This window comes from Tachypleus tridentatus, chromosome 5 (genome assembly GCF_004210375.1).
Source record: "Tachypleus tridentatus isolate NWPU-2018 chromosome 5, ASM421037v1, whole genome shotgun sequence".
NCBI lineage: Eukaryota > Metazoa > Arthropoda > Merostomata > Xiphosura > Limulidae > Tachypleus > Tachypleus tridentatus.
Window position 1 is genome coordinate 14,206,126 of NC_134829.1, and position 12,095 is coordinate 14,218,220.

A 12,095-nucleotide genomic window follows, 5' to 3' on the forward strand; every position below is an offset into this window, starting at 1 on the left:
TCCCTAAGCTGAGCAGTAGTTAATCTTAGAAGACTGGGTTGGTATTATCAGATTCCCTTCTGCCATTTCTTCAGAACATCATCCGCTGTGACTTTGGATAGGAGTAGGTGGTCTTAAATGCCTAATATTCTGTTTGTTGGTGAGCTTTGTCTTTGTAACTATTAATTATTGGCTTTTTGTAGTAGCTTTTAAATTTTATAAAGTTACACGTCAGACATCAGTGCACCTTGTCAGTGACAATGACTTGCTTATTGTATGTTTAACCAGTTTCTTTGATATAGTGGGTATAAGTAAACAGAGAGCTGTGCAATTAGTTAATTAACGACAAAGTACTTTTTTGTTATTACTCATTCTACCTTACTATAAATTCTTCAAAATTGAACTCCTTCAAGTTAATCTCCCAGAAATGGAGATTAACGAGATTAACTTAGTTTGGCCATTGGCCAAAAGATAATACTATCATATGTTGTACCATATTTATGTAATTGAGTGAGATTGTTTCACACTTTGAATGAGCTTTCTGAAAATATTTAAAGTCCAAAAACTGCCAAAATTGTGATGACTTCTATGAATGTGTGCCCAAAATATGTCATAATGAGAGTGTTAACTTTTGATCAGGTAATATCTAATCATTAAATCATTATAATTAATGAACCAATATAATACTTTTAACATTTTTATAAAATCTAAAATCAAAGTTACCATACCAGTTACTCCTTTAATGTTTGAGTGTGTCTTACAGACTGAAATCATATGGTATTGTTGAGCTTTATTTTATATATATGCTATAACAAACTGTGGTGTTCAACCTAATATTCATCTGTATCCTGTTTATGGTGGCTGCTTCTTACACTGCATTTGGAAAGCTGTGCAATTAGGCAAAGCTCAACATTTATTTTGGGAAGTGATGAGAGAACAAGGCATGAATAATGCTGATGTCAAATTGTATTTTGCAGGCAGGATATTCTACACCAAATTGTTAAGAATTACAGACATATCTTAAATAATAAAAGTATAAATTTACCTTATGTTTTCATTGAGCAGCTCTTAGCAAGATTAAAATTCTCAATAATTACTTCTCACATTGGGCAGAATATGTAGCTCAGAGCTTTAGCACTTAGTGAAATCAAGAGTGCAACATAATTAGTCTTTTTGAAGCCTATTTAATGATTTCAGTTGATGGATTAAGTTAAACTTTTCCATCACTGGGGATGAGTATATCTGCTTGTTTTTGAAATAAACCAGTTGTAATTCATGAAAACATAAATTTACTAGAAAAGTGCATGTGCTAAAAGTGTATTTTAATTGGGTGTGTAACATTTATTTTTGTGAAACATAAATATAAATATATTTGTTTAATTCATGAACCAAGTCAGTAGCATGTTTCTCTCTCTCTCTGTAGCTTATCTGGCTAGTAACATTTGTGTGTGTTGTTTTGTTGGATGCTGGCCCAGGAATAATTGCAGGAGCAATTTTTTCACTACTTACTGTTATATATCGCCTATCATAGTAAGTGTAGTTCATCTTGCTATGTCTTGATAGTAAATCTTAATTTTAAAATATTTATTTCAACAGAAAATGCATGTTGTTGCTCATTAAGGAAAAAACTGAAAACAAATCAAATAGGCCTTACTGAAAACCATAATAGTCAAATTGTGAAGTACACTGTCCATAATGTTTAATTATATTTATAATCAGAATGATTTAGTTGTTATATCTGTTAATGACAATACTTTAGTTATTTCTGATATGTTACTTCCCTTCCCCTCTGTTTTCGTATACTGAAACTGTGTTTCCAATAGGAAATTCTTTTCACACAAAGATTACCTATTCCAATTTATTGCAACCCTCTATACGTGAAAGAACTTCTCCTTATTTGGCAGTGCTTGCACACATACATCTTATTTTTGTCTTGTTTCATGCTTTCAATTGAATTAGTTATCAAAGTGGTTACAATTAACATACTAAAACATTTGTAAGCAGTTAGATGCATTTACCCTTATTCTAGTCACCTTCATTTTTATTTTATACGGTCTTCTTGATTGCTATAACATGATTTCTGGAGTTAATGTCAGCACCTTATGTGTCTCACATTCTATAGACACTTTACCACAAGCTTTAGGTGCTGGCAACCTATTAAGAGATTTGTCTACATTTATCCACAGGAAGATAAGTATTACATGTATCAGCCTTTATCTTCAGAGATTGCCCCACTTTTTTCTACACATGTGGAACCAGAGCAGCCCATTGAGGACTTTGATCACTTTTTTCCTCCTCCTGAATTTGCCACACCTTCCCATACCATTACTGAGAATTCTGTTTGGCTTTCCATGGTTTTATTGGACTTTGTTTCTCAAGTGTGTGATGTTTTTTCTCTTACTCCTATATCTTATGACTCACATCCTTCATCACTGCATGACCATACTTCTCAACACTATTTGTTTTTCCCCATTTCCTGACATCTGGTTTATGATGCATAATTTGCCTCTCAGTTGAGTTATGTTGCTAGTATGCCCCATCTCCAATGGGCTTTGTATTAGTATGCCCTTTGTGAGCACAACTGTCGGGTTCAATTTTACTTAAATCTCCCATTATTCTCACATATACCCAATGTTCCTGCCTCCTTATCCTCATGACTCTTTTGATTACCTTTTCCACAATCAATTTCCTGGCTGAAGCTTTTCACAAAAATCCTCTCACTCCTTACCTCCATGTTGGCTCATTTATCATCTTTGGCTCTGGCTTTGCAAATGTGGTTTATCTGTTACTGGGACCTTGTAGGTCATGATTTTATTTTCTTTTGAACCAATTTACTTGCTCCTTATTTCTGGGATTTGTGTATGTCTCCAATTTTTTAAAATTTGATGGTAGCCACAGAGTGCTTATTGTCTCATGTGATATCTGTCCAGAAACAATTTACACTTTCTTACAGCTTGTTTATCTTGGTTGGAGCCAACTGTTGTGCTGATTCTGTTTTTCCTGTCCTTCCATTTTTCAGTCCTTAAATCTTCCATCTTTTCTCAGTGCTACAGTTCATTGTCTTTTACAACAGTACATGGTATGGTTCCAACAGTTATAGTGACTACCTGATGGGTTCAGGTTCAGTGGGGGCTTGACTTGCAGCCTTTGACAACAATATTTGAGTTCTTTGGATTCTGTCAGAGAGATGAATAATGTAATTTCCCTTGCCCCAGATGCCTTTTTCCTTCCCTTTTCTCTGGATCCTTTAAGGGTTGGGGTGGCTTCAGTTTGTTAGTCTGTCAATGAATGGTTTTTATATATCAATTTCCTAGATCTCCTAGCCATTCATTGAGCTTTTAATCACTTTTTCACATTCTAGACATTGCTGGTAATAATCCATTATAATTATTATACATTGGATGTTTTATATTGGGCTTGCAAGTAACACATTTATTTAATTGCATGTCACATTTTGAGTGCTTCAACTTCATAGCAGATGCTGTTTCCTGCCCTGACAAAATTTACTCAATGCCTTATCTCTGCTACTCCATGCTGGGTCCTTCATCCTATTGTTTTCAGGTGGCTTTTCTTCACATAGAGCCATTTATCACCACCCTTATCTACCAGTTACCCCTCTTTTGGTCTCCAGTACCTCATTCTCAGGCTTTGGCTATAGATGTCTTCACCTAGGATTAGTTCCACAAATTTCTATATGTTTATCCCCCTATTAAATTGCTTCTTCTGGCAATTTTCATTATCCCTGTCACTCCATGCAGGGTTCTTCTGATTGCTTCCTAGTGACTAATTTGACCATGGTTTCTTCATTTACACCAACTATAATTATTTTCCCTTGTACCACTTTCCTTGTTACCTGACGTCCTACATCAATCCCAGTCACAGTTTCTGCATCCTGCATTTTATGTTTTCCATCTTTATGCCTGACTTTTGTCCATTCCTTGTAGAGGACATCTGGTTTCTCCAATTGCATAGCTTTTCATTTATCTCAAACCATCCATTCTTCCTCCATAGAAGCATATCAGCAAATGTAGAAGGTCTTTCACATATGAACTCTGGATCAGTGATTTCCTGCTTCTCATCCTAATATTGCTGGTGTCTCCAAGTTTATTACATGGTTTTTACCGTGAGTCTTTGGTCTTCTCAGTTTAAGGTTATAGGACAGTTATACCCTAATCCTTTCATCTTCCCTATTATTACAGTGTTTTATCTTATCCATGCTTACTATATTAATCCATTCCTTCTGGATTTATCAACCTCCTTGATGGCCTGCTCTTCCAGATTGGGATAGTAATATGGCCTCCATTCAAACCCATATTCTTGTGTTTTTTTGTTTTATCTGTCTCTTAAGACATATTTCCTTCTCCTTCTAGGCTGTGGGCATCAACATTCTGACTTGTGCACCATCAAAATTACATGCACACTTTACCACCATACTTATCTTCTACTTTGTCCAGGTAATTTATTCCTCTCACAACTTTAGGGACTCTTGAGGGTAACTCCTCCTTTTCACCAATCTTCCTTTACTTCTCATGTCTACCCCAATCCCTATCTGGATAGATTTCCATGGCTTGTGTGTACCGTTTATATTGCCTGCATAACTTCCTTCTATCGTTCCTGTTCCTCTCTCTTTATCCTCAACTCTTTTCATCCAGTAATCTCTCCCCTTTTACCCTCATTAATTGGGCTCATCATTTGATCCAAATGATTTATTCCTCTTTGTCCCCTTCTTAGTATACTGTGTTACATATCAAATTTAACACCTTTTTTTGCTTCTCTTCTTTGTCTGCCTCTATAGAAAATTCTGCAATCAGGCATGTAGACTCTACACTTGTCATTCTACATCATAAGATGCATTCTCATTTATCCACTTTTCTTATTGTGGGATTGAGCTACAATATCTTTCTCTGGTTAAAATCACTTTCCAATCACATTTTCTCCAATTTGGATGTGCTTCTCTTGTTTTCTTAAACATTATACAAACAGACAAAGTGTATACCTGGATCAGAAGTGGTGCAGTTCCTCTTTCTGGGTTTACAGAATTGACTCTCTTGTATATGGAGGTATCCTTCAGAACTTTTAGAGGGGTATATCTATTCTTGCCTCCTGCTAGTTCCTTCTCCTAATCAGTGTGGGATTCTAGGAAATTTTACGAGGAGAGGGAAGTACTATATCAAAAGTTATAATTTTCTTCTAATGACAAATCATCTGTGAGAGGTACTTCCTTCATCTCACACTTTCTTCCCCACTCATTTCCAGTGCTTTTGTCATCTGCCAAGCTTCAATGTGATAGTTCAGTAAGGATACATAGAGGGAGTCATGTGAGTGTACTATGCTACTATTGAGAAGTGACACATGTTGACTTACATGAGAGATATGTTGGCATCATGTGTAATAAAAAGTTCGTGTATATAGTGCAGTGACAAATGGGAAGAGTTAATCTTGTAAGTGGAGAGAATTAGTATTGGAAATACATTTTCATTATGGGGAAATTATAATGTCTGACAATCATAATAACCTATTTATGTCTGACACATGAATACTTTAATTGTTGTGCCATATAACATTATTTGTTCTCACTAGTTGTTAATCATAACCTCCTAACTGTTATCTAGAATGATTATACTACAACAGTTATGTATAATAATCATAATGTCTCGATTGCTATGTACAGTGATGGATTAAGTGTGGCTTAAAAAGAAAAGACCCCATTCTCTTCAGAGATATACTGCTCTATAATGAACTGCATTTCTCTGTGAAAATCATAGGTTAAGAATATACATGTGGAAACAGTATAGAAAAAATTACAAACTGTACAAACACGTTTTATTCACTCATGAATGATCATGAAGACCTCTTGATTAGAGTCTGTGCATACGTACGTTAAACTAGAATTCTCTTTTTCTGACTTTATTATAACTGAATTCGTTAATGAGTTTTAAAAAGTATAGATTTCAAAGTATGTCTCATTTTATGTTCATTATAACCAGACTGTGTATTCTACTTTGTCCTTTTATGTTCCTAAGCTCATGTTTTTTATTCATTTCAATTTAAAAAATGATCATTGCCATTTCATACCATCATAGACAAGTGTATTTTTAACACTATGTCGGCACTGGAAAATATTTGGATAAGGGCATGTCTATGGAGGAAGAGGAACAACGTTAATTCGACTGATTCTTTTAATTTTTCGTCAATGAATGCAACATTTAAATATAAGCTGGTTTGTTGCAGTTTGAGATTTGTATATTGGAATATTTTCAAGAATGTGTGTCAAATAGCAATGAAAATATTCGAATCTAACAGGTCATCCCATAAGTAATGTCCGAAAATTTAATACACAAAGTGCATCATCATTTCTGTTTTTGTAGAAGGTTATAATGATTAAAATATGTTGTAGGATGTGTATAAAAATGTTCAAACAAATAAAAGAAAGTAACCTAACTCCACTTTTTCAGATAATTAATCAAATAAACCCTTATGAAGATGGAAGTGTCTGGGTAGCGCATTAAGCATATAATGCTTTATGAGTTTAAAAAAAATGCAATGGTGCATCAGAAACTACACGAAACATTTAAGGTGTTTATGGTGTGGAGTCTCTCAGTGAAAGAAAATGTCGAATGTGGTTTCAAAAGTTAAGATCAGGTGACTACAGCTTGAGTGATGCACCACGTTCAGGTCGGCCTGTTGAGTTTAATGATGACTTGCTGCTGGCTGCACTTGATGAAGATTGTGTTGTAACAGTTGAAGAACTAGCACAAAAGCTTAACACAACGCATTCAACAGTTCACTGTCATCTACAACAGCTTGGAAAGGTGTCAAAACTTGGAAAACTGGTCCTCCGTGATTTGACAGAAGCCAACCTTAGAGCAAGAGCGAACATTTGCACTTCACTCTTGAACCCTAATGCCTTGAATTGCTATAGATTGGCAGCCTTGTGGTGGGGTGGGCCCTCCAGGATCAATCAGCTGGTCCACTTGAACTAGGGTCAACTAAGTACCAGTGTTGGACGTTCCAACAGGTGCTGTGGGTGTTGTATCTGATACTGGTGTTTGGGTATAGTGCTGCAGTGTTCTTATTTGGTATTGTAGTATGAGGGACAGTGGGCACTAAAATGTTCTTATTTTATTATGAATACCCCATTCATGAACAAAAAATAGAACTGAAAAAAGAGAAGAAAAAGAATATTGAAAAACAACCATGTATGGACAACTGTTATACAGTCACCATCAAAGTTGGACTCAATACCTCGGTTTCACATTCTGCATTAATTATCTAAGAAATCTTTAGAGTAGATGTTACCCTGTTTTATTCAAAAGGAATTATAGGGGCTTGCTGGCTCCTTCAAGTCTGTAAGGAAGCTTTGCTCAGGAGACATCTTGGTGGAAACATCTTCATCACGACACACAAAACTCCTCCTGAGTTTAAAGAGCATTGGGAATTTACCCATCGAGATTACTCTTCATGTTACCCTGGATTCCTCAACAGGAGTTATTGTTGAGAGGGGCTTGAAGAACATTCCCAAGTCAAAGATCCTCGCTGGTTTTTCCAGCCAAGACTTTCCTGCAGTGTGCCAAATCTCCACTCACAAAGATAAAATTATAATGCCTACTAATGTTCTGATTTTGCTGTTTACATCAGTAAACCTGATTACTTCCATCACTGCCACAGTCAAGGCAGGGTATCTGAACTATAAGGTACGACCATACATTCTCAACCCTCTAGGATGTTTCCAGTGTCAACAATTTGGTCACTCAAAGACATCATGTCGTGGTTCTTTAACATGTGCTTATTGTGCTAGCAAAGACTACGATTCCTACAAGTGTGAACTGAAACCACACTGTGTTAACTGAAGTAGTTTACACCTCTCTTAATCTATTTCTTGCCCTAAGTGGTGGAGAAGAAAGAGATGCAATGCTTGAAGACTATAAACAATATCTCCTACCCAGAAGCTTGAAAGTCATTGTCTCTCACTCCATCTCAGACATATGCAACTGCAATAAGTACACAGTCATAAGGGAGTGCAGATATATCTCTCCATAGCTCCAGCAGAGTCATTTGCAAAACATTTAAATAGTCTTTTGTCCTCCATGGTTAAAAGAGTTGATTAATCTACACCTACTTCCATCTCTGTCCCTGTCACTCCTTCCAGTGACTGCCTGGGTCCACTTCCTTTGGCTTCAGGTTCGGGTGTTTCCTCAGGTCCATTCTATTCTGCAATCCCAAGATGCAAAATGATTATTCGTTCACCCCCTCAGTCACTAAAATATTTGTCCACAGGCCTACTCGACCAGGGCAGGATCCATGAAGGTTGATATACCTCTATCAATTAAAGAAAAAAAAACGTGGTTGGAAACTGAAGTGCTTCCAGTCGCCTTGACATAAATAAAAATGGCTATTTTGATACAGTGAAACTGACGGTGTTTTAGTTCGAGTATAGATGACGTTAAGGATTTGATTGATTTTTATCATTCTATATGTCCTCGTTACAAGAAACGTTTTCTGAAGCCTGGGAAATACTGGGGAATTTTAATGGACATAACCCCTTCTGGGGTGGTGCTGATATTGATGGAAGGGGTCATTCCATAGAGCATATGCTCTTGGATCAAAACCTTCTTCTCTTCAGTACTGGTGCTTATATTTATTTTCATGCACTTAGTTAGTCTTTTACTGCTATTTATCTCTCCCCTTCACTTTTCTCTTATGTTTCTTATAGGGTTAACAGTAATTCATGGGACAGTGATCATTTTGAGAAAAACTAGTCGTGGTTGATGCCACCCAACCCGTGAGCCTCGGTGGAAGTTGGATCAGGTCAACTGGCTCTTTTTCACCATTCTTGCAGGACATGATCCTGCAATTGATAGACGACTGTGTGGCAGCAGTGAATGATTGTATTGTCTGGACAGCTGCTCAATGTATTCTTAAAACTTCAACACATTTTCTATGGTATCTGGAATTCTGCCTGCCACATGGCATGGAAGGCTAAAAAATGGGCCTGGGATAACTTTCGTAGGTATCCCACACTTATAAATCCACATTGATTTTCAATGGGCCCATGCAAATACCAGGCGGTTTAAATGTCAAAGCTAAAAGCAATCTTGGATTAAGTACACAACTAGCATCTCTTCTACCACCAGTTCCAAAGTCATAAGGGACAAGATGTGAATATCAGTGGGCAGTATATTTCTGCTCCCCTTTCAATCTTGCTCTCTGATGGCCAGCAAGTTGCTGATACCAAGAGTATCATTGATACTCTCAGCGAAAGCTTTTCTCATGTATTTAGCGCTTCTGCTTCATCCCTCACCTGTTTAGCCATCAAGACTGTGGCAGAATGATGGCTTCTTTGCTTCTGGGCTGATCATCTTTATGACTATAATTGCCCCTTTATGCTGGTGGAACTCAAGTTTTCCCTTCATCATTTTGGCAGTACAGTAGTAAGACCTGCTACTTTTCTGGTTGTTTTTAACTAGATCTGGCAGGAGAATGCTTTTACTGATGCCTGGTACTGGGCTATTGCCCTCCTTTTTTCAAGCCAAAATTCCTTCAAACTATCGTCCAATTACTTTTAGGAGCCGTTTCTGTAAGATTTTAGAGAGGATGTTTAATGCACGACTTGTTTGGTTCCTCAAATCAAACAAGCTCCTCTTGCCCACCTCTGTGGGTTTTGAGAATAGCACTCCACCATGGACCACCTGATTTGACTTGAAATGTCAATCATGGAAGTCTTTCTCAAGTGACAACATCTTGTTTCTGTTTTTTACCTTAAGAAAGCTTATGATACTACATGGAGATATGGTATTTTGTGAGACCTCCACTCATATGGGTTATGTGACTATTTGCCCATTTTTATCCAAGTTTTTTAATGGACCAGCAATTCCAAGTTCATGTGGGTTTGACACTTTCCCATTCCTTCCCACAGGAAGTTGGAGTTCCTCAAGTCTGTGTCTTGAGTGTCATACTTTTCATTATAAAGATTAATGCCATTACTGGACAACCCTCTTACAGTTGCAGACATACTATATGTTGACAAATTCCACAATTCATGTCAGTCATCAAGCATGAAGTTTATTGAGCGGCAGGTATAGACTGCCGTCAATCATTTACTGAAGTGGACTTCAGCAAACAGTTTTATCTTTTCTCTCACTAAAACTGTCTGCAAGCACTTTTGCCACCAACAGGGTATTCACCTTGATTCATAGCTCCATCTCAGTGTAATTGTGCTTCTTGTGGTCCCTGAGGCAAAGTTCTTGGGGCATATCTTTGACCATAAGCTGACCTTCATACCACACATCAAGCAGTTATGCATAAAGTGTACAAGGGGCACTGAAAATCCTCTGTGTTCTCTGTTCCACCTCATGGGGAGCAGATCAATGTTCTATGCTTGAGATCTATCATACTCTCATTCGATTGAAACTGGACCATGGGTCTCTGATTTATGACTCTGCTAGAACCTCAGCCTTGAAGATGTTGGATTCCATTTACCACCTGGGGCTTCAGCTATGTATGGGGGATTTCTACACTTCTTCATTGACTTTATACACTAAGTGCCATGATCCTCTTTTACACCTCTGCTGTTTGCAACTGTCTTTATTGTATGTTTCAAAACTTCAATCTTTACCACAGCATCCCTCCTAGATTGTATTTTTTCCTCAATGGGCTGTGCTTTTCAGAATAGATGGTCTGCCATTGTTTCTTTTAGCCTTCATATCTAGGTGCAGTTCGCAGAATTGGGTCTGTCCTTGGATGACGTTTTCGTCTCCACAGGTCTGCTCATCCCACCATGGCTTATTATAATCCTCAAATATGACCTTTCATTCAGTTATCTGAAGAAGGTGGATACTCCCAATTTGAAGTACTGTCTTCTATTTGCCAAACATCTCTCGAGCCATTCTTCCATAACCCAAGTTATTTTGTGGGTTCTGCCATGGTTTGTTGTAATTTGGTGTATGCACACAGGATCCCCTCTACAGTGTCTGTGTTCATTGCCAAATTGTATGCCATTTCTCTTACCGTGGATCTTGTAGAAGCTATGCAGTTCATGAAGTGTACTATTTATACTGACTCGTTTAGTTTTCTACTTGCCCTGGAATTGCTTCAAGTTAGTTTTCACCCTGTTCTCGTCAATATTCAAAACCAGCTGGCCAATTTCTCTTTATCATCTACTTCTATCCCGTTTTTCTGGATACCAGACCATGTTGGTATTCATGGGAATGAACTTGCTCAAACTGCAGTTAAGTCTGTCTGCTCTGGTGCTTGTATGGAACAAGCATGGACTATGGTCCTGTATTCAAGGCTCAGCTCCACACCAGTTGCCAATCGACATGGAGTTAGCAATGAGATAACAAGCTTTTTCAGATAAACTCTTCTATTGGACTTTGGCTATCATGTTTCTGTAAGGATCAGAAGGAGGAAGTTGTCTTAACTTTTATCTGGGACTGAGTCACTAATGTGTGGTCTGTGTGAAACTCAAGTCACAGTAACCCACATATTACTGTCATGCTAGCATTACGACTAACTGTGTTTGACTGCATCATTTTAGGCATTATTTTTAGCATGAGTTTGGCTCTGATGTTGAAGAGTGTTATTGGCAATGGTGACACTCAGTCTTACAAATGTTTTTAATTTTTTAAGGACTGTTGGTCTTTTTAATTATATTTAAGTTTTTATCTGACATAGGGCTACTGTTTTTAACTTAATTTTGCTTTGCACTTTATAATACTTTCACTGTTATTTTACTTTTTATCAGTTGTTTGGTGCAACTAGCTTAGATGCTTTGCATCATAAAATGCAAAACAACCATCCAACTGATTACTATCAGTGGACACAGCAATTATCTTGATGTGGCTTTGCTCTAAGAAAGCCACAAACACACTTGACTTTTACTATCATATTATTTTTAGCTAAGAGAGAATCAAGGCATCTTTTTACCAAATGACCTATAACGTTATGTTGTTTTCTCTACAAAGAACTTTTAGTTTTGCTTCCAGTTCAGTTTTTGTTCTTATGAGAAACATATGGTTTGTTTGTTTGTTTGTTTTGGAATTTTGCACAAAGCTACTTGAGGGCTATCTGTGCTAGCCATCTCTAATTTAGCAATGGAAGACTAGAGGGAGGGCAGC

The 12,095-nt window shown here is 37.2% G+C and overlaps 1 protein-coding gene across 6 annotated transcripts in view; it reads left to right on the forward strand.

Moving 5' to 3' along the window:
- LOC143250567 (prestin-like) overlaps positions 1-12,095 on the forward strand; it is an 80,826-nt gene that overhangs the window by 40,904 nt on the left and 27,827 nt on the right. For all 6 annotated transcript variants that reach the window (XR_013028243.1, XM_076501315.1, XM_076501318.1 and 3 more), the window contains one exon: positions 1,403-1,509. Coding sequence is in view for 5 of the 6 variants with exons in the window: in XM_076501315.1 (XP_076357430.1) it covers positions 1,403-1,509 (107 nt within the window). In the remaining variant the exon portion in view is untranslated. The remainder of the gene's footprint in view (positions 1-1,402; positions 1,510-12,095) is intronic.